We start from the raw sequence: 24007 nt of genomic DNA, 5'->3' as shown, positions 1-24007 counted from the left end.
TGTTAGGCCATGTTATTTTGCACATGGCGACTTAAGGTTTTGCAGCAGCAGCTCAAGGATTTAGAAGCAAGAAACTGCAGGAAGGTTGGCAGCGAAGCTCAAAAATAATCACAGTTCAGAAATCAAAAGAGGAAAGTTTCTGTAGTGGATGGAGATTCACCCAAACGCTCTCATAGATGAAGGATGAACAGTTTCTCACACATACAGTAAACTCATTCAGTCGGATCAGATGAATACAAAACCCATGAAACCACACACACCTTGTTGGGATGGACTGTGTTCAACAGGATGACTTCCTCCATTGAGGACCTCAGGTGTCTGGGCTTGCTGGCAGCCCAAAGCCTGGGGCTCTGATAAATAATCTGTTTGCTCTAAGGGCAAATCCCCAGGCTGCTCATATGCCACCTCCTCCTCCGGGTAACTTTGGGGCTCCTCTGGAGCCTGCTCCTCCTGATCCTCATCCTCATGTTGACTGACAACCTCTACTTTTTCGTCTTTAAGCAGGGAAGGGAGACACATGGATGAGACATGGAGGACATAAATATTGGGTTTACATGAGATGCAAGTAGAGTTGTTCAGATACCATTTTTCTGATCATGATACAGGTTCTTGTTTTGAGACGTTGTGGTTGCACAATACCCTTCCAAAACAAGGGGTTTATGATGATAGTCCATATTTACAATATGAACCAATTCTTACTGGTGTCTTGTAAGTCAAGTGAAGTCAGAGATGGATTTCATGGGGCTCACTTTAGGACCTGTCATTTAAAGGAGTGCTGCAATGCTACATCAGTGTGATGCACAGTCCTGTGCAGATGTTTTAGGCTTGCAGGGCACTAAGGATTCAACATGGAGCCCAATATGCAGCTTGAGAAGAAGGGAGGCGAGTTGGAGTTGACAAATGTTGACAAATGTGTGTCAGTCAAGCTCAGTGACATTTCTTTAGTCTGGGCCTTTTCACCTCAGTGGTAGGCCTAGAGATCGCCGTCGATTTCAGGCCCTTGTGGCATCTCTACTACCTGCTCAGACTGTACCCTAGGCTGTACTTGCCCCCAACATCAAGCTTTTACCCAAAGGTGTGGACGTTTTTTTTTTTCCAACACATTTTTCTCCCATGCCCCTGGTAGTAGGCAAGGACATCCAGAGCACGACCTGGGTTGTGTCAATCTGTCAATCCTCGTTCTTGCCTGGTGGGGCCCTCAGGTGGGGTTACTTGCCATTACAGGCCTTATTTCATCCTCAATGTTTGGCCCAAACATGCCCAAAAGTTCTGCACAGTACTGTATAGACATGACTTAAGTGTCACCCTGTTATACGAACATTAAGATGTATGCAAGAGTGCATGTACAAAATGACTCATTAAGTCCAATGATCTGCAGCTAATGTGATAGCATCATGTTTAGTTGATATTTACTGTGTAATTTCTAAAGGGTAAATCTAAGGGTAATTTACTTCCTGTTTGGATAATAACGTCTCATCTTGAAAGAGATTAAGGTGCATGGTACATCAAAAGATACATCATTAGCTTGAAGAAGAGTTTGCTATTGATTGAAAAGGAAAGAAAAGTATTGAAAGATTAAAAGATAGTGAAAGTTTTAAAGTAAATAAAATGAGACTTTCAAAGGAGGAGTGGTGTCTATAATTAAACAAATGTAGTAGTAGTATCCAGCTGCTTAACCCTAACTTCGATATGCATGCAATTAATGTGATCTAAAGAAATTTAATGTGTTAAATTTGGTCCATACTCTCATTGAGATCAACATGTTAAAGGGCATTTCTAATAACGGTACTGATATCGGAACAACTCTACTTATGGTACAAGACACTTCCAGCATGGATGGAGATGCATGGGATGCAATCAACACAACCCCTTTTTTAATGGATGTATATAGGTTTACTTTAAAAGGGTGCTCTTTAAGTTTTATAAGAGGAAAACAATACCAAGAGTATCTTAATACAGTCGTGGTGAAAAGTCTGTTTTTATCCTTTAAAAATAACCTGAACATTTATGCAACTTATTCAAAAAAAAAAAAAAAATCACATTTTTACTAAACTTTTGATTATGAATTTTTAGCAATAGCCCTAAACCATGCAGTGAGACTGCTACTCTGCATTTTTGTGATTGCATGCCACATGCAAAAAGGGATTAGAAAACCAAATATGCTGTTCTCTGGGAGTAAAGAGCAGAAAGTCGATCTGTGATTTACTCTCTGAGAAAAATCAATCGACAAAGTGAACAAAGGAACAACAGAGGAGATGAGTGGAGGGGAAGCAGATTAGTGAGATGAAGGGCTCCAGTGGCAGGTTGTGTGTTTTGCCTCTATGGCGTACTATTATGTGCTTGAAAACTACTTCTGGACTAATACTCAGTGAATAGAAAGGTGTGAGAACAAGACGGGACAGTGTACATGCCTCACACTCCGTTAAGGTGACATGCAAAATAAATGTACCCTTGAAGAAAGATAGGACGAGAAGGAAGAGGAGAAGTTTTTCTAGTCATGCGAGTGGCTTTTCCTAAAAATTGTGCCCCTTTTGAGATGTTTTCACCACTCTCTCCATCAGTCACTCTCATCCTGAATGGTCTGAGCGGTCAGAAGTGTCTGTGAAGGTGTACCTTGTGCCACGGGCCCAATCTGCTCAGCGGATGGAGAGGGGGGAGGGGAGGGAGGCAAATTGGCTGAGTCATCCACTGCGAAGGGAGAGAGAGAGAGAGAGAGAGAGAGAGAGAGAGAGAGAGAGACAACACGGGGAGACAAGAGGTGGATGGGAGGAAGGAAATGAAAAACTAATAACAGAGAGGACCTTATCTCTGTGGGTGGCCTTGCTTTTGTGCTTGATACGATGTGAATTGTGTGTGTGTGGATGCCAATCCCACGCTCTTCTAGGGTTTGATTATAGGCTTATAATATCCACTGCAGATGGATGCAGATAGAGCTCCAACTTACCTCAGATAGTGTCAAATGATAATATATATTAGAGAAGTTGTAATATTCAGAGTCAAGAATATGAATAAACCAAGATGCTGATAAAAATGAGCAAATACACGTGGACATAGTCACAGCATGCCTACACATTCTCCGCTTTTGTTTCACTACTTTCAACCCTTTATTCTCTGCTTATTTTCATTGGCTTTGTTGTTACATTTGAACACAGGACTTTGCAGGCAAATCTTTGTTTAAAAAACACACATTATTGCCACTTTTTAACGCTGTTCACAACCTTTCTGCCCATTTTTTTTTACCGTTTTCTACCTTTTTTAAATCAATTATGCCATTTTCATCCCTGTTTGGCTTCTTTGTAACCTCTTTTCATAACCTAAATCTCAGATTTTTTGCCACTATTTTGCCACTTTTGCCATTTTTGCTGCTGAAACCCATAGTTGCCACTTTTTAACTGCTTTTCACAATCTTTACGCCCATTTTTGAACCTTTTTTGCATTTTTTTTAACCCAATATCCCATTTTTATTCCAGTTTTGCTTTTTTTTTTAACCCATTTTTTTTCTCTTTACAAAGCGAATTTTGGCCTATTTTCATTTCTTTGAAGCCTCTTTCACGACTTAAATCTCAGATTTTTGCCACTTTTGCCCATGTTGCCACTGGAACCTATTGTTGTATTTTTCCAGCCATTTTTGCCACTTTTTAACCACTTCTCACAATTTTTTTTTCCCCACTTTGAACTTTTAAAAAAATTCTTTATGCCATTTTTATCCCAGTTGTGTTTCTTTTAACCGGAATGTTGGCCTATTTTCACTACTTTGTAACCCCTTTTCACAACTTTAATCTCAGATTTTTGCACTAATTTTTGACCCTTTTTGCCTTTTTTAATCCAAAATTCCATTTTTATCCAAGTTTTGCTTTTTTTGGAACCCATTTTTAACACTTTTGACCTATTTTCACTACTTTGTAACCACTTTTTACAACTTTAATCTCTGATTTCTGCCACTATTTTTCCACTGTAACCCATCACAATGTGGTAATTTCCAGACTTCATAGTTTTAGTTTAGTTTTAATCGAAAAAACTTAAATATTTTAGTCTATTTTGCTCAATCTAAAGTCCACACATTTTAGTTTTTCTTTAAGTCCAAACGTTTGGTCTCTTGCCTAAATCTGGAGCTAAATCATGGTTATGTGTTCTATGCACTCTGCCAAATGTGGGGTCCCTGCTTTCTACAGCTGAGAGACAGAATAGCTACAGGTGCATTGTATTTTAACAGATTTACCCACAGAAATATCATTTATTTTAAATGTCTTCAAAAACTAAACTGTATTTTAGTCAAGTTTTAGCCATCTTGATGACAACTAAACTTAATTTTTGCCAGTTTTAATCATCAAATGTGTATTTTTGGCTTGTCTTAGTCTAGTCCTTCTCATGGAAGAAGTGTGTCGAACATTTTTAGTCATAGTTTTAGTCGACCATATTTTTCTGGCATTTTTTTTTTTTGCCACTTTTAACCCAGTTTTTGCCAGTTATTGCTTGTTTGTCTCTTTTTGCTGCTATTTATTTCCCCTAAAGTTATTTAAATCCCTTCTACTTTATTCTCTGGCATCCTAATATTTGTCTACATGTCTTATCTATGAAGTCTGACATGACTTTAGTCAATGTGCTCATTCACATTGTAAACATTACTTGAAAAGGAAAATCTGTTTAAATAAAAGGGGTTTGTATTTTCTACAAGGCTATTTTTTACTACAGAATAAATACAATTATTAGTTTTTGTTTCGTTGATACCAGTGGTTCTTATTCAGGTTGAGAATAAAATGTGGTTATCACAGATTAACTTTAAAATGGACCGATCTTACATCCCTTCATATGGGCTGATAAATCATGATATATTTCATATAAATGCTACTTATGTTTCAGAAAATGCTTTTAAAAATTCTGCTACTAAAAGAGTATCAGAACCTAAAGTTCTGAGGGACTAAAGTAAGTCTTCTGCAGCACATTAAAAAAACATCTCATCTGTTTGGAGAACCGACTGCCCTTGTTTTGCACCATGGAGGCAATCAAATCTGCAGACCCATCCGATCAATGTCATTAATCCAGAGCTAAATGCTTGAGCCGACAAATAATACACGCCTCTTTAATGTTGCCTACCTGTCGTCCCAGGGTGTGCAGCTGCCCCACCGTGGTATCCGTTCTCCCTGTATGCAGAGCTGTAGGCGGAGTACCCATTCTCGCCGTTCTCTTGGCCGTTTGAGGCCCAGTGCTCATCCGGCTGCCGACCGTCTGCCATGCCTGCCTGCTGGGACGCCGGGGAGGGGACACGTCACCTGTGTGTGGGGGAAAGGAGGAGAGTGCAAATGATTTCATTGAAGAAAAGGATAAGAGGGAGATATCTGCAGCAGTTTCTCTTAGATTGCTCTGATGCATACTGTAGAAATCAGCCACCAGAGGGCGTAAGATGCAACGTTTTCTCACAGCCGGCACATCCAACTGGTCTTTGTCTCAGCATCCACGTGCAGAAAAGGGAGGAAGAGAATTTTCCCATTCAATTTTATCATACTTTTACACTTTTACAGCAGATTAAAGCGCCAAATCCTTCTTAAAATCGCCTTTAAAGTGTTTTCTCCCTGAAATTTGTCCTGTGCACACCTTACCTTCACATACAGCACACAGAAGTATCAATCAAAAACTCAGTAATGAGCAAATTTGTGAATCTATTTTTCAAAAGTCACACTGTAAAGAGGAAAAAATGTTAAAGCATACTGCAGCAGGCTGAATAAAAGCCTCTGAACACACCCGCCATATCCCCTCACCAGTGATAAGGAGGCTGTTACCATGGCAACCAGCACAGGTCTTATGGGGGTCCAGCAGATGGGTTTGACAGCTTTGCCCCGTTCACAAGTGCATCACATGTATGATAAAAGCACCAATCAGCTTTGACTGGGTGAAATCAGGTGTAACAAGCTCTTTTCCACCAATAAAAACCACAAACAATCCAGTAGATCCTCTTTAAGCATCTGATTCAAGCACGTAACCTCAAACAAGCAACCCCTTCTCCCTTTGGAGGAAACACAAAATGTTGCTTTTTAAACAAGATTAGCAGGGGGCCCTACCGCGCCTGGCAGGCCAGCTAAATAGCTTCATTATCATCAAACAGCTGCTGCTAATTTCATCATGACAAATTATCACTGAGAAACCTTTCTTCCTCCTCCATGCTGCTTTTGTCTCATGTCCTTTTCTTTAAAGACATGTAGATTTCCACTCTACTGTAGGTACTTGCAGCTACTTATCTGGACTGAATTTGTTACCCATAAGCTCTTATTTAGCATCAAGTCACTTCCACTGTTTTCCTAAAAGAATTGTATATATTTGTATCTATGAATTATTTAATTATGTATTATAAGAGTTTTAAAGAGCAGGATGACAAAATTATAGGGACTGTGTATCAGAATGCACATGCTATCTCCCCTTCTCTCCGTAAGCCTGTGATATGGTACTCAAAATGTGTGTGCATCAGATCCCAGAAAGATGCTTTTAACCTTCATGTGTCCCTTTGTACCATTTTAGGACAATTCCATTTTCATCTTGACACCATTTTATGAGTGTTCAAGTCTCAGGCATTTTTCTAACATTGTCAATAATGCACTGTGTACAAAAATCCTGACATTCGTGCCCCTCGTGCCCATATTGCTCCCCTTTACTTCCGTTATAATTTTTGAATCCTAGAGCCATTAGAACATAAAAATGCACATACAATAAATGCTGGGGATTTTTCTTTTATATTTTTGTAAAACTTTTAATTTACACTATTATCCACCGAATGGCTCAATTTTTCCTATTGTAATCTATGGGCCAGTAAAGGGTTAAAAAATGTTCAGACTTGTGAAATTTAAATTTTTATGATAAGAAGAAATGTTGCATACAAAAAAAAAAAGAAAGGAATAACTGAATGTATGAAAATTATGAGCCGTTTTGGTCCAAAGGGGCACAAACGTCAGGATTTTTTAATATTCTGAATTGCATAAAAAATAAAGAGGGATAAAAATCAATGTTGCTAAAAATCACTGGCCAATATAAGGCTCTGATAACCAGAGTTTTTTTCTTTGCATGCAGTTTATTCAAAGTAACTAAAATTTCTACTTTTTTCCCATCTAAAACACCAGGAATTTCCATGACAGAACCTGCCAATAAGGGGTTAAAATGTTTAAAACTTATGAATTTTTAATTCTTATTATTATGGGAGAAGCTGGTTAAAAAATTAACCAAAAAAAGTAAAAAAAAAAAAAAAAAAGTATATTTGTATAGCCTTAATGTATGAAATGAGCCATTTTGGTCCAAAGGGGCACAAATGGGTGTAAAATTAAAGGGATGGATGAAGGTGGGAAGTCTCTGTGTTCAGTTTTTAGAAGTTTGTAACTGAATTTGTGTGGTTTGAAGTTTCATTTCTCTCCTGCTACTAAAAACACCCTTATTCCTGATATGACCATTTTATAATAAAAGCATCCAAATAACATAAGAAATAGGGACTTCTGTATTCAAGCTGCTCTAGCCTGGCTACGCTTTACTGCTCCCTCTGCAAGCAGCTATTTTGCAACCGTACTCCATCCCAGCTCCTCCTTTATTCTGCTTCTGACTTAATCAATGTGCATCTGTTGTCACTGATGCCTGCTCTGCTCTGGACTTTTTGCTGCTTCTCTTGCCATCTCAGGGTTTCCTTGTAGACCCAGCAAAGGCAGAAATGTGTGCTGTTCTAGGTTAAATGCCAAGCAGGCTACATGTAGAGTCATGAAAAGGTAATAAAGCTGTGTATCTTATGGGGAAACCAGCAGCAAAGAAAGAAAACTTTCCAAAACTTTTTTTTTTTTTTTAACTTTACCTTCTAGAAGATAAAGCTAATGCAAAGATACAGAAATCCAAAATATTAGCATAATCCTTTGTGAAATATCTCCCATTCTCATTTGTCTCTCCCTCCTTTCAAAGTCTATCTCCTCTCTTTCCCTGCAGCGCCTTGAGACGACAGGCTCACAGTGATCCCGGCTAATGTCTGCTGCAGAGGGAAGACGTGAGGATCAGAGGAGAAGAGGAGAGGAGAAAGACCTACTGACACTCTAATATATACTGGGACAAACTGTCTGAGACTGAAAATCTCCGCCCTGGGCTCCGTCAGAGGAGGAGGCTCTGGTCCCAGCTGTTGCTAAGGAAGAAAACCGGTGCGCCGACAGACACAATGTGCTGATGCTGGTTTTGAATTGCATTGACCTGCTTTCAGCTGCTGTTTTGGCAATGTTATGCCGCACTTCACACGTTGTCCTTACAAAAAAGGTGCCATTATCCTCGGCTACTTACATAAATCTGAAGTGCTATTGTCTGGTTAAAAAACGCAATTACAATGCACCTGTTACTGACAAATTCAGAGGGTTATCACGCCAGTGATGCAGATCGAAAAAACACTCCTTTTATTATAAATTGGCTTATTGCCTGTGTTTGTTTTTGGATTTAATGGCACCCACGGCAGCAGATAAAACACTAAAAACAATACCCTTCTTTTACATGCTGTATGTGGCTAGTAATAATAACAATGCCATTTGAAAAACACTTCTTATCCATGGATCAATCTGCTAAATTTAGTTAACAATGCCGCCTGGTCAACATTCGTCTCCTTTGGAGGTGGCTGCTAAAAGCATTATTGCAGGTCCAATCTTGTTTTCATGATCATGGGATGCTAAAATTGCCACTGAAACTGAAACTAGATTAACTGCACAGCACTAATGGGTATGGGAATTGAATAAATCATTTAGAATGAACCATGTCTTTGCTAACCAGTGTGGACCTTTCCATAATTCTACCCCAAGCTTAACCCTTTCTCCCCCTTATTGGTAGCCATCTTCTTCAGTGCTAGAGCTAAAGCAATATGCATGTGTTTAAACCTTACAATAAGCATTAGCTATGACCTACAATTTCTTGGCCTTCATTTTAACATCCAAAATGACAAGAAGGCACCACCAAAACCTTGCAAAACCAACTCACTTCAACTTGTCGGAAATGCAAGCTGCAAGTCCCTTAGCACAAGACAGTATCCAGTCATGGCTTATTTTGTTGCTGATTTTATCTATTCTGAAAATAAAGGCATCTACATCCTGAAAACTGCATAAATATCCATCTTTAAATGCTTTTTGGAATTAAATTAGCATTCCTGCCTCATTGTTTACCTTTTTTCAATTGTTTGTCTTAGGACCTTGCTCTCCAGGCAAACCCCATCATCCTCCTGCAGCTAACGTGATCAGGCATTCCCCTTTCTTGCCCCCCCCTTCAGGCTGTTTACAATTCTAACTGTGTTGGAGATCAAGGATTGACTGTTTAATGGGAATTTTTCAAATGCACATGATATATTACCGCACTGATGGAAATTAAAACAAATTAGCATGAAACAACTGGTGTTGTAGCTTTAGGCTCCAATTTGTGTTGTGTCTTGCTGTAAAAGTGCTATAAAATAATGCTTTTAGGGGCACTGCAGCATGGTTGTAGACTTGTTTGGAAATAATCTACAAATGGAAACTGGCCTGTGGTAGAAACAAGTATAAACAACATCCATTTTGGTTCTCAAACAAAACATAACCACTTTAATATCCAGTACAACTTATTGGAAGCTGGCCTGTCCAAACCAAAAGGATGGGTAAATATTTGACTTTTTGGTTTCTAAAAAAGGCCTGTAGTCTGCAGGAAGCCCTAGTCTGCCCAGCATGCTAACAATTACATAGTCTTAATCCTAAAAGGGTTAAACCAACGACACCGGGAGTCCAAAAAAGGAACGTCAAATCCCATTACACCTTGGCATTGATGTCTCAAATTAAACCTGCCAGCGTGATCTCGAATAGAAAAGTCTAGAAGTTGTGACAGAAGGCCTGAGGCTGATCTGACCCGGGGTTCCTTTGATTTCCTCGTTTTCTTTTGTTTTTCATCAAGCCCCCCTCCTGCGTTACTTCCCTCTACCTTCCAGCATCCTTCTTCCCCACCCCGCCCTGTCCCTAATCCGACCTCACTTCCCATCCCCATCTGCGCCTCGCCTCACCCTGCCACCAACCCCGCCCCAATCTGGGTCAGCCATCACGCCTCCGTGGAGCGCCGCTCACATCGGAATGTCAGCATCCATTTAGGAGGGAGGCTGGAGTCTGCGGCGGGTCGTCTCAGTAGGGCAACCTGGCCTTAATCCCCCCGTGTGACAATGCACAAGTGTTTATGTGCCCCTGTCTTTATCTGTGTGTCAACCTTTATGTTACCAGTGAGCATCAGCTCAGTTTCTAACTAAAGCTATGATATGATACACTCCAGTCATGATGGGGGATTTTAAGCACTACTGTGCTGCTTCTTATGATGTATAATAAGTAAAATCCTGTCTTGGTTCTTAGTATTTCTCCTGCTCTAGCAGTAACTCTATTAATTTTAAATGATAAGACTTTGATGACTAATACTGCCAACATCTGACTCAGAAGAAATGATGCAAATCTCCTCACAGTGGATAAATTTAGAAACACTTTGGCAACTTGAGGCCAATAAATGCAAGACACATTTTAAGGAAAATACCAAACCAAAAATGCACCAGGATCAGGAATCAACCCTCTGACTGGTTTGACATGGACACCAGCCTCTCCACACATGCACCTGCTCAAAGTTCATTTAAAATGGACCGAAGCAAAATAGAAAACTGTTCTGTGGTCGGTTGATTAAAAATTTTAGTCTAATTCTTGGGGGCCATCCAGTTCAAAAGCCTGCATCTCTGATGGTACGGGGTTGCATTAGAGCCTATGGGTTGGGCAGCTTACACATCCGGAAAGGTGCTATCAATGCTGAAAAGTAGAAAAATTTAAATAAAGTGGGGCCCCTTCCATATACCTCAACTTGAGGTCACTGAAGTTCATAAAATCAGTCAGATGTAGGTTAAAATATACTTAGTTATTGAGTATAGTCAATCATTTTATAGATCTTTGGGAGGCCAGTCAGATTTCAGGCGTCCTAGCTACCACTGGAATGCCATTGATACTGCTATATGCTGCGCTAAGCTATCAGAGCACTATAAAACAAGATATTGTCAATATTTTGGCTGCCAGTATGTTTTCCTTTCAGTGTTGTCTAATTTAACCAGAAAAAAATCAATAAATTCTTCTTGTCAAAATGTTTGTTTACAAAATTAGCATAGTAGCACTGCCTTATGCTAAAAAGAAGAAGCACAATACAACCAAACACAAGATTTATGTTCTAATGTGGGCCATATGACATGTTTTTTTTTTTTAAATGACGGTGCGGGCTAATCATGAATATACTGTAGGCCGCATTTGGCCCCCAGGCAGTAGTTTGGACACCTCTGGTATAGAGGTTTCAGAACAACATATACTCCCATCCAGACAATATCACTGTTAGGGAAGGCCTTGCATATTTCAGCAAGACAATGATAAACCTCATACCGTTATCTACCACAACAGCATGGCTTCACAATAACAGAAGAGTGCAGGTGTTTAACTGGCCTGCCTGCGGTCAAGATCTTTCACAGACAAAAAACACTTGGTGGATAAACAACAACAAAAAAACAGGAAAGATGACCCAGGACTATTGAACGGCGAGAATCAGACAAGAATGGGACAACATTCCTCTCCTGAAAAAAAAAACAAAAAAAAAAAACCCAATTTCCTTATCCTTTAAACTGGAAATCTGTGTGCTTCCTTTATTCTTCTGAGACTGGAAAAAAAGCAGTTTGAAGAAGTCAATGTCAGTACTAAAAGGTGGCCCCCAGGGACTAATTTTCTGGTCAGTTTAGAGGAACTTTAACACAGACTACCGAAGACGACAAGAGATCTAGAAACTAGTCAAACAAACAGTAGATAATGTAATTTTGTTGCCAAGTGTGTTTACCATTAGTAGTGCTTGCCCTGCCAGCCTCTGGCCCTCCAACGCTGCAAATTTCACAGCATGTTACGTGCATGCTGCCTTTTTGCTTTGACTAATGACACTTGCCAACTGGATCTGTTACCATAGCGCACAAGCTCACAAGGAAATCATGTGATGACAGCAGAGTCAAACATGAGAGTAGCACTAGGTTACTTTGCCTTCTGAGGTTTTTGGTGAGTACATTAGGAAGTTTAAAGGTTCATGACTTCTTGGAAGGACTGTGGTGTCATAACACCCTGAGGTTTTCCACATCAAGAATTAACTTCTCTTATCCATGTTACCTCTATAATCCTCTGACCCACTGATGACCTGTGGCTTATGCCACCAGTTGTGATGTAATGTTGATATAATAATGAGATCTACAATTTGGAGTCTGTGCATCAGATTTGTTGTCTCTTTCCTGTTTGTTCAAACTGCACCACGTGGATGATGCGTTTGGGCGATGGCCTCCACTGAAAATAGTTTCGGTGCTTATCTTGAAGAGATGGACCAGAGCGCCTGCATTGGAATAGCAAAGATTGACAAGGGAAGGCAATGTGTTGCAGAGTGCATTTCATGTTTGGATTTCTGCATTGAGAGTATGTGTAATTTGAGGGTTAAGGACAAGGTTATACTAGTTTTGGATTTTTCATTAGTTTTAATTTGTATTTAGTTTTAACCTGTTGTTTTAAATTTCAGTTTAGTTTTAATTAGTTTCTACTGCTGGTTTGTTAGCTTAGTTTAATTGTCATTTTGCAAAAATGCTTTTTTTTTTAGTGTTAGTTTTTTTGGCGACCCGAAACGGCTCTTCACTTTCATTTTATTTGTTCAAATTTAATGTTTGAATACAACTCAAGATCTAAAATTGCCATTATGTGAAGACTTCTTCAAACTAATTTGGCGGTTTTGCCCTCTCCATGCTTGGTTGTCCATGTCTTTTCTCATAGTGCTGTCAAAGACTAAAACAAAGAAGATTTTGTCTCTAATTTTATAGCTAGTTTTGTAAGCACAGAACTCAGTTTCTGTTAGTTTTTTTTTTTTTTTCTGCTAAGCTCAGTTTTTATTCAGGTAACTAAAATTATTTTTACATTTTAGTAAGTTTCAGTTAACTAAATATAATAACCTTGGTTACAGACCAATATCCTCCACAGGGGCATAACTAAGGATTTAGGGCCTCTAGAAAAAAATATGTAACACAGGTCCCCTCTTAACCATCTAGCCAAGCAACAAATGTTGCGTCATTTTTTAAAATATTTATGCATTTTAATGTATTTTTGAAGTATAATTTCTCCATTTATGAGCAATATTTTTAATCAATCTTTCTAAAACAGCTCCTTCTGTTTGTTAGGCACCACAGAGGGAACATTAGAATAAACATTAACATGACAAGTTGACTGTTAAGAGCTTTGTAGACATAATATGGGCCTATGGAGTATGAGGGTTCCTAAGAGAAGGACACTAGGACAAGGCTGCCACAACCAAGAATCCAGCGGCTTCCTCCTTCACAGCACACAACGGATTAAGTTTTGCTGACTCAGCAGGATAGGATGTTGGAGGGGAGGGGGCTGAATTCTAATGAACCAGCTGTGTGCGCGGTGAACACCGGCAGCATGGCGAGCGAGGGAAAACACAAATGCACGCTCAAGTGGAGGAGGTGCTGCTGTTATTCCTCATCTTGCAGATTAAGTACCATAGTAACAGTCATATAGGTACACCGAGATTATCAGAATGAGACATGGGAGCCAGATCATGGAATTTTTAACAGATATATGGTTGTAGTTTGAGATTTTATCATGTTAAACAGACTCAAACTGGACTTCTTGCATACAAAACTGTTGTAAAGATTAATCTAAATAAAGTGTATGGCTGTTAATTTGCCAAATTAGGAATAGCTGCTTGGTAATGAAGGACTTTTGGTGACTTTTTTCCCTGAATTATAAGACTGCCTGCTGAGATTTACACCCTCCTCTCACCGCCTGCGTGCCTTTCATTCACTTTATTTCCAGCCTCAAATCTCATCAGAGGAGTAGATGCTTCCTGGCACAAACACATCTGCCCCGCCCCTCTCTGATGTCATTGTTCCCATGGTGATGTGGGACCCGAGCTGGGAGGGGTCAGCAGAGGATGCTGGCTGCAGAGAGCGGACTTTGACCACGTTATGGATCCTGAAATAGGTCACCAGATCCTCCGAGCGCAGCCCCTGAGGGGTCCATCTTATCGCTACGCTGACACAAATGGGAGGCAAGCCTTTTAAATCCATCGATATGCTGATGGCTGGTTGACTGGTGATGTAATTTTAGACTTTTAGGCTGGTATTGATGGGGGCTGTATCCTAGTTTAGCTCTGCAGAACTTGCCTTGAATAAGAAGGTTTAAAAGACAAAAAAAGGAAGATTTTCTTGACCTCCTGATATACCTAATGAAGTGGCAGGTTATGCAACACATGGGAACCTTCAGGAACTCCACCTAAAAGGTTTGACTGACAGCCCACGCCCTTTAAACCACACACCTGCTCATACAAACACAAACGCTGGCACAAGCTCCCAAATATTCAACCAGGCGTAAACAAACGCACCCTCTCACTGACGCTATGCACAACTCTTAACCCAGAACTCCCAGACTCAGAGCAAACATATTGCTAACATGATCTAAAAATAGACACACACAACTCCAGTGTACAACAAAATCTATCATTTAGCCTCCCTGTCTCCCATAAAACTCAAACACGTTCTAGCTCAAAACAAAAGATCCGATTCTCGACTTAACGACTGTTTGGGTTGATGTCATTCTCCATATTTTTGTCCTCGCTCTCCCTTTCCCACATGTTGCCGAGCATAATTCCCCCGCTATTACATATCCACAAAGAGCCAAGCTAATCATCTGGCTGAGTGCAGCCACTTAGATCTGACTCCCGGGGCCCCCGTGAGTCATGGGAACACTGAGTGTGAAATGTCATGGAGGAGAAAGAGAGCGTAGTAGAACATCTGGCAGCGGTCCACACATACATGTTTCAGGGGGTTGAGTTCATGTGAGATGAAAATATTCTGCACTAAAGCTGCATTCAAGATAAAACAGGGGGCTTGTAACCACTCTCATGGTTCATTATGGAATATACAGAAGCACTGTGTACTTTTTAAATGTTGTACTGCTGTTTACCAGGCTTTATATATATATGTATGACAATGTGTACTAAAGACAATAAAATTAGTTCAAAAGCAATTACTCCATAATAGCATGAATCTGGATAAGGGTACAAGCTTTTATGCTATAAAGGAGGAGGCTGGGGTGGAGGGGGTTAAGCTTTGCCAGCAGCAGCATGGTGCATGCAAGCAGGGATTAAGTGAGAAGTATTTAATTACACCAAAGTGTTGAGAGAAAGAGCTGTGATTGGTTGTGGAAGCTGGGAGGCGATAATTAAGATCAGCTGATCCCAGCTAGGTGTATGACTATCGTGTGCAACATGGACTATCGCTTGGCTCCATGAAAGAAAGCCTAAACTGATCTACCTCTGAAAAAGCAATGCAAATTGAAAGCATGGAAATACACTGTATTGTTTAATGGCGAAAACCAGATATTAAAGTAAGCTAGCATTTCAGTGATTAGCAGCAAGCTTCACCAGAAAGACAAATTTCTGTCTTTTGTATTTTATTGTCAAGCGGTCTCATGTGCTAAAGTTAGCTAGAAGGCTAAAACAAGCTAGGAATTTTCACGTTGCGTCTTATCCCCATCAAACTGTAATGTTAGCTAGTGAGCTAAAAGTCCAACTGATAAATCAACACAAAATGAAAATCTGTAAGTATATTTTCACACATTTCAAGGTAAAAACCTTGCTAACCTAGCTTAATTTACAGTTTGAAAGAAATTAATGTTTTTCTCATTTTATTGTGTTTTACTATAAATGCTAAAGAGCAAAATTGTGCTGTATATAAAAACAGCCAGAGATTAGAAAGCAGCACTGCCAGTGTATTTCATCAGCCAACCTACCTCAAAGTGCTGCCTTCACTTATGGATGAAGCAGAAAAGTCCGGGGTCTGCTCAGACCTGCATAAACAAGAGAAAAGGACAGCATGCTAGGACATCAGTGGAATAAAATCAATGCAGTGTTTTATAACAGTCTGATAAAGCTGAAGCACAGTAAATCCACAGACAACTTTAAAATTAAACCTTTAAATCAAGCCTGAACCAAAGGAAGAACTTTTTAACAAACAGAAATTTTGCTTTTAGCCTTGTGTTGAAAACAGCTGCTCACTGGTGTTGCATGCACACAGTTCTGTACACATCATCAAAGCCAAGGACAATCCTGTCTATTCAGAGCCTGTCGATGAGAGGGCATTCACATGTAAATCCTCTGGGGACAATGCTTTGTCCCGTGATGAGTGTTGTCACAGCAGTATGAATTTTGTTTTTCATTGGTGTGCTAGCATCCTTTTGAATTGTTACCTATTATTGTTCATATTGTCAACTTTACCAAAGTGTACGGTTGAATGTACTGTTTTGTAAAATAAAATTGAAGACAACAGGATGTGAAAGCATTATGTTTCAAAATTTTGGCTACATTAACAATTGTAAGAAGTAACAGTGATTCTAGTAATAACTTGTTTAAATATCACGGCAACTAAAGAAACCAATTTTTGGAGTTGTTGAAAATACCTAAAACCTTCAAATATGGATCAATTAACACAAGACATTGTGGACATTTGGACAAATTTTGAAGAAAACCATTCCAAGTGTTTCAGGCATGAGAGCCAATGCCCATGACCTCTGACTTAAAATCTTCAATTTTGAATTGGTAAATTCGTGTGTCAGAGTGGATGTTTGTACAACTTCAGAAGAAAATTCCTCAAACAGTTTAAAATATTTTGTCCACATGTGAGGGATAAGTATGAGGCCCCAAATCCTTGACCTATGACCTAAAAGGATGATCATTTAATTCTTAAGTCAGAGTGGACATTAAAGCAAAGTTCTAATAAAATTCTTTAAGACATTCTTGAGATATTGTGTTTATATGCAAGTCATGAACATGAGGCCCAGCTCTAGGCCTTTGACCTAAAAACCCAATCATTTCATCTTTGAGTCAGAATGGATACAGTGCAAATCTAAAAAAAAAAATCCCCAAAGAATGCTTTATGTTTCGTGTTAATATGTGGAGGATGAACATGAGGCTCAATCACCTCAAAAGCTGCAGATTCCATCCTCGTGTCAGAGTGGACATTTCAGCAAAGTTTGAGGAAAAACCCTCAAAGCATTTCAGAAATATCACGTACAGAGAAGGCCAAATTACCTTGTTCTTTGTCCAACAACCCTCAAATCTGAATCAGTTAGCTTGCTTTATGTGATGAAAAGAATGAACATGAGGCTCAAATGTCAAGGCCTTTGAGTGAAAAAAAATGATTATTCCACCCTTAGTCAGAGTGGACATTTCAGCAAAGTTTTAAGAAAATCCCTCAAAGGATTCTTTAAATATCATTTTCTCAAATAAGAAATGAACATGAGACCTTTCATTTGACCCAAACCTTCAAATCTTAGTCAGTCATCTTGAGCCAGAGTGCACATATGTACAAATTTTGACGGAAATCCTTGTTTTAAAGATATGTCTTCCTGGAGCAAGGGATGAACATGAGGCCCATCAACCTTAACCCTGAGAAAAATAGCTTATCTGAACCTTCAGTTTGAGTGGACAATAAAGCGAATTATTAAGAAAATTCCTAAAAACGTTCTTGCAACATCATGTGGAACAAAGGATGAACATGAGGCCCAATGCCCTTGATCAATGGCCCAAAAAGCTAATCATTTCATTCTTGAGTGGGAATGAACATATCTGCATAGTGTGCAGAAAATCCTACAAAGGATTTTTGAACTATCACGTTTGCAAGCATGGGATGAACATGAGGCCCCATGACTCTGTACTTTAACCCACAATCTTAAAATCTGAATCAGTTTATTATTGAGTCAGAGTGGACATTTGCACAGATAACACCGTTCAAAGCATTTGGGATATGCTGTCCATGAGTAAAAGATAAACATGAGACCCAAAAACCTTACCGTTGACCTACTAAAGGTAATCATTTCACCCTTGAGTCAGAGTAGACATAAATGCCTAGTTACAAGAAAATTCCTCATTACTTTCCCAAGGTATCACGTTCAGTTCCCAAGGTATCATGTTCAAGCTAGTGATGAACATGAGGCCCAATGACAAACATTGAACGCAACAAGCTAATCATTTACAAGTCAACTTTTTAGTAAGTTCCTGAGGCATTCTTGAAGTATTACTGAGCATGAGGACCTCGACATTTGTCCAACAACCACCAAATTTGAATCAGTTCGTCCTTGGGTCAGAGTCAACATCTGCAAAGTGTGAAGAAAACCACTGGAAGCATTTTTGAGATACTATTTTCACAAGCAAGGGATGAACATGAGAATCAAGGACCTTAACTTTGACACCAAAAATTAAATCCTTGAGTCAAAGTGGACATTCATGCAAAGTTTCAAGAAAATTTCTTGAAGCGTTTTTGTGATATCACATTCATAAGAATGGCCTGGGGATACATGTACATCCTCAGAACTTAGCCAGCGCTGATGCTGAGAAATTTAAAAGAGCTTCTTTTCTTAGTTACCTACAGTTGGATTATAACAGATCTAGACCTCTTGCATCTTTGTCCAATTGGTAAGCTAACCAGACATTGTGTATTATAAAGAGCAAGGGCATATTTGGCAGGTAAAGTCTAACTATTTATGCTAATATGGGAAAAAGGAGAAAAGACTATCATGTTTAAGTCAACAAGGCAACAGCCAGGAATAGTGAAAATATAGAGGTCAGTTGGATAGCCTCTATGACATCTAAAGGGATGATAATAATCCAAGTAGAAATGAAAGTGATTATCTTTATGAAACAAGTGATAAGAACTGATGGGTTGTCTGCATGCCAATAGAAAAGACTCCACTAGCAAGCTGTTTTTGAGATTTTGTCAAATTCTTGCGTTGCTTTATTGGAGCCAAGCCAGGGGATGAGTTCAGGCTTAAGACAGCCATGAAGAAAGACAGATTTGCACATACATTAATGTCGCTTTTGGAACTCTACAGAGCATCCTGTTAACACTAAAACAGTGTGAAGGGAGCATTGGGGGGTTCTGGCGCCAAAACAGGCAGTTGGACAGAGAAGGAAAAAGATAGATGAAGAAAAAAGAGGGATGGAAAGAGAGCCGAGGGTATATTCTCCAAACAGGAAGGAGACTGATTTATAGCTGAGGAGAGCGAAAGAGGCCTGGAGTTAAAGGAAACGCAATTCACCAAGGAGGAAAAACAGATATTTCTAGTAGCGGATATTTCAGCATGTTTTTATTCCTTGAGTCATATTTTTAGGTAATTTTTTCATTCATGTTTTTCTGGTTGTAAAAACTCTACACTAATTAAAAGTACAATTTGAATAGTCTGAGTAAAATAGACGCTGAAAAACCTAAAAATGCCAAGGAAAAAGTTAAGATGCTTAAAAGGTTAAAATGTCAGGGAAAATCAAGATGTTGAAAAACCTGAAAATGTCAAGGAAAGTTGAGATTTTGAAAAATTTCAAGGACAAGCTAAGATGTTGAAAAAGTCCAAATGTCAAGGAAAAGTTAAGATGTAGAAAAAGGTCAAAATGTCAAGGAAAAGTTAAGATGTTGAAAAAAGTCAAAATGTCAAGGAAAAGTTAAGATGCTGAAAAAAGGTCAAAATGTCAACAAAAGTTAAGATGTTGAAAAATTCAAAATGTCAAGGAATAGTTAAGATGCTGAAAAAGGTAAAAATGTCAAGAAAAGTTAAGATGCTGAAAAAAGGTCAAAATGTCAAGGAAAAGTTAAGATGTTGAAAAAGGTCAAAATGTCAAGGACAAGCTAAGATGCTGAAAAAAGGTCAAAATGTCAGGGAAAAGTTAAGATGTTGAAAAAGGTCAAAATGTAAAGAAAAGTTAAGATGCTGAAAAAAGGTCAAAATGTCAAGGAAAAGTTAAGATGTTGAAAAAGTCCAAATGTCAAGGAAAAGTTAAGATGTTGAAAAAAGTCAAAATGTCAAGAAAAGTTAAGGTGCTGAAAAAAGGTCAAAATGTCAATGAAAAGTTAAGATGCTGAAAAAAGGTCAAAATGTCAATGAAAAGTTAAGATGCTGAAAAAAGGTCAAAATGTCAAGAAAAGTTAAGATGTTGAAAAATTCAAAATGTCAAGGAAAAGTTGAGATTTTGAAAAATTTCAAGGACAAGCTAAGATGTTGAAAAAGTCCAAATGTCAAGGAAAAGTTAAGATGTTGAAAAAGGTCAAAATGTCAGGGAAATGTTAAGACGTTGAAAAAGGTCAAAATGTCAAGGAAAAGTTAAGATGTTGAAAAATTCAAAATGTCAAGGAAAAGTTAAGATGCTGAAAAGGTCAAAATGTCAAGGACACGCTGAGATGTTGAAAAAGTCAAAATGTCAAGGAAACAGTTAAGATGTTGAAAAAAGTCATCTTGCTCATCAAGTGTCTTAATGTCCTTTAAAGAATAGTTGCAGTGTGCAAAACCCCTTGTGTTGTCTCACTTAAATTTAATTCCTACATGTCAACTCAAGAGCCTGTGTGGTCATACTTTCCATTTAACTCATTTTTATAATGGTACTTGCATGCTTTTGATTAAATCTAAAAGCTTTATTCAAAAATTTTAAGATCAAATTATACCTTTCCTCCCCTGTTTATGCAGCCTTCTTGATATTTTGTTGACAGTTTGTTCAGTTTTTCTGGATATACTGTAAAGACAGTGGTCAGATTGTTGGAAAAAAATCGTGGAAAAGTGCTGTTGGCTGAGAGAAAAAAAGGGAAAACACAGAGTTTACAGAGGCAGAAAGGAGGACAAATTATCCAAAACATAAATTTGGCTGGTTAGCAAATTTGCTTGCTGGTGTGAACTGCCTCTTGGAAAATAAATTTATAAAGGTTTCTGTCATCGAATAAGAAGAATTTTTAAGCCAGTTACCACAAAATCCACTGTAAAAGGCTCACTTTTAATACACATTTTTCTTCTGCATCCTATATACTGGTGCAACAAATACACCAGTATATAAAGTCGGAACTATGGTGGTCACAACTGCAAGTTTAGCTGCCACCATTGCACAATGAATGTGGCCTGATTCACACCCATTCATTGGGGTTTGCACCAAGCTACTTTATTGCACAAAATGTGCAGGAACAGACAAGTTTGGCAGGGATTGGTGCCCTTTTTTAACATCTTTTCTCCCTCTTTAGGTCATAATCCTGCAATTTAAGAAAACAATGCATTACAGTTAAGTGAATAAACCTTACAGAGACTTAGTTTGATTGAAAAGACCCTTAAAGAAAAGATAAAAAGAGACCAGAGGAGGTTGGCAGCATATCTTTGGGGCTGTGCGTCTGTAGTTCACAACTGTCTCTGCAGACTGAGAGCTGCATGTTTTTTATTGTCATAATATCAAGACTGATAAAAGACTGCCTTAAAAGGGACATATTATGCAAAAATCCCCTTTTCAGGCTTTTCTAACAAAAATATGTACCTCTTGCCTGTCTACAATCCCCTCAAGTAGCAAAAAAATCCATTCCCTCCCCACTTCTCTTTCTCCACCTTTCAGAAAATGTGTGCTGAAACAAGACGTTCTCAGATTTCCCCCCATGATTTCATGTGGAAAGTTTGGGTTGGGTTGCCCCTCTCCCGCTTGGAACAAAGTTCCACCCTCCTCTCCTGATCCAGGAGAGCCACATTCATTAAGCCACATCCATTTCCTGAAAGGGGCGTGGTCAGGGGCGGAGTCAGACAGCTCACTAACATTTAAAGCCACAGACACAGAAACAGCTCATTCTGAGCAGGGCTGAAACAGAGGGGTTTTAGACATGCAAAAAGCCTAAACGGGGGTGTTTTTAAGCAACACACTTCATAGGCATGCTTTGGAACCTCTGAGACCAATATAAGCTTTCTTTAAAGGGTAAAATATGTCCCCTTTAAAACTGCTAAAATTGAGCCTTATGACCACCTTACACTTAACAACTGAGACAACACAAAGGCGTGCTGCAATTTTAGCAAGACTCCTATGATTTTACTCTGACTCTGTTATTTTGTCTGCGACTTTGAAATTGCACAAAAGTGAGAGGGACCCAGCTGCAGTCAAGATGGCTGACGTGGGCGTTGCTATACAACCAATCCATGCCAGAAGTCCCAAGTGGAAGTTTCTCCTTCGTGTTGGACTCAGCTGCCAGTGTTTGTCAGTCTTGTTTGAGCCTAAGCCTAACCCTTGGTGTTGGATCTCAAATATCTCACCTTCCCCACTGCCTTACCCTGAACCTAGCCACTCGAGTTTTAATGCCTAAGCCTAACCTTAGACGTACGGACCAGTCGAGACTTCCAGTATAGATTGGATGTATGTTGACCATCTTGTCTGCATCAAGGTACTCTTGCAAAAAGTCGTTGGGTGTAAGGCCACCTTAAGACGCTCACAAAGCCATGACCTGACCAAGAAACAAGACAGACAACACAATGGTACCTAACCAACCTGATGTCGTTGAAAGGAAGAGGGGTTAGGGTAGATTTTTGCAGCCTTAAACAGAAGGAAAAATCCACTTGGGATGAGTCTTTGATGAACGATGTGCCAGCTAATGCCAATGCTAACCACAGTTACCCACTGGGCTGCTGAGTGTCTGCCATTTCTCATGAAAATTTCTAGTCCACAGTGATAGCCCCACTGACTAGACTTCGGAAAGGGAGGGATGTTGCTGCCAAAGCTTGACAAATTTTGTTTCTTTCTCACAGTTTCATCTTAAAACACCAACTTCATAACTCTTCATTTCCATTGCCATTTTGTTTCTTTACACTCGTGACTTTTGCAGATGCTCCTTGCTCCTTGGCCTTGACCGTGGCTCTCTAGGACACACTACATGGGAAACCAGTCCTGAAACCCAATGACTGCCAGCGTGTAAACTCTTCTCAGCATTTAACACGTAAAACCATGGCAGATATGGTCGTAATTTGTAGGAATGTTGAATTTCTTGGGGTTAGCCTTGAGCAAAGATAATATATCTTAACTTTTTACCTAGAATTTTTTGTGTATCTGCATGCAAAGAGGACACTAATAGCTTCCTATGGAAAGAAAGTTGCTATTTTACACTAGGGGACAGGGATTAGAAGGAAAGAGAAATAGCAAGATACACAAAGAGGGAGAGTGAAAGGAAGCTAAGGTCAGACAGGCAGTCGTTTCTATTCTTTGGGCCGGTCAGGGAAGCTTTACTGAGAAAAACAAAGCGACAAGTAGATGGAGTAGTCGTGGAAAGATATGTGTAGTAACCGCCCAGCCCAAAAATATCAGTAGTGTGACGAGAATAGACTCATTGAGTCTTTGTTTTTAACTGTCACAGTAAATGATTTCTCGCTAAAGCAGCATGTGGTCTCTTTAAACGGGTCGCTTGGAAAGAAGATAATCAATTTTTCCCCCTATTTCAGACCACGCTTTTAATCTCTCACAATGTCATTCAAATTGGTCTTATGATCTTTATGCAAAACAAGAAACTGAAGATAATTGGCTGTAATGAGGAGAAATGATGGATTAATGAGGGAATTTATGGAAGCTATTCTTTTTTCCTTGTACTAAAATGACTTCTTCCACATAATTTCTTTCGCTTGCTTATTTTAAGTGTTAAATCTTAACTCCTGCTGCTTTTACAGGACAAAATGATGATAATTTGACCTGAAAGATAACCATCAGTTTCACTAAGCATCCCGTTGGCCGATGGGAAATGTTTCAACAAACAAGCAATTTGTCTCAAGTCTCTCCAAAAGAGGCAACCACCGTCGAAGCACTTTTCGCCTGACCTGCGTCTTCCTCCCAGGAGGGAAATGAGGTCAAAAGGGTCAAACAGAAAGACAGAAGAGATGGAGAAGAGGAGGCATCCAGGAGGTTAAAGGGGGGACCTAATCCGCAGATTTGACTTCATTATTGCAGAAGAGTTAAACAGGAAATGAATCCTAATCTCAGCGATGAGGCTAAAAGGCTGATAAATCTTCCTGAACTTTGCTGAAATGATGAACGAGATGAGAGAGCAATAAAGGGGGACAACCCAGAAAGTATTTCCAGTATTAACGGGTTTGGTTTTATTGAGCGGTGCATTCAGCTTTACAGGCTATCCTTT

At 39.2% G+C, this 24007-nt stretch overlaps 1 protein-coding gene across 5 annotated transcripts in view; it reads right to left on the bottom strand.

Annotated features, from left to right (window-relative positions):
- The window catches only part of LOC121506095 (microtubule-associated protein 2-like), an 89411-nt gene that overhangs the window by 20814 nt on the left and 44590 nt on the right, over nt 1–24007 (bottom strand). For all 5 annotated transcript variants that reach the window (XM_041781624.1, XM_041781625.1, XM_041781626.1 and 2 more), the window contains exons 3-5: nt 15846–15902; nt 5095–5270; nt 2614–2688 (exon numbers count right to left, since the gene is read on the bottom strand). In XM_041781624.1, coding sequence (XP_041637558.1) covers nt 2614–2688; nt 5095–5233 — 214 coding nt within the window. In that variant the 5' untranslated portion in view covers nt 5234–5270; nt 15846–15902. The remainder of the gene's footprint in view (nt 1–2613; nt 2689–5094; nt 5271–15845; nt 15903–24007) is intronic.

The sequence above is a fragment of the Cheilinus undulatus genome, linkage group 24 (assembly GCF_018320785.1).
Source record: "Cheilinus undulatus linkage group 24, ASM1832078v1, whole genome shotgun sequence".
NCBI lineage: Eukaryota > Metazoa > Chordata > Actinopteri > Labriformes > Labridae > Cheilinus > Cheilinus undulatus.
Note: the sequence above shows the minus strand (reverse complement) of the source record. Positions and strands in the feature narration are given on the sequence as shown.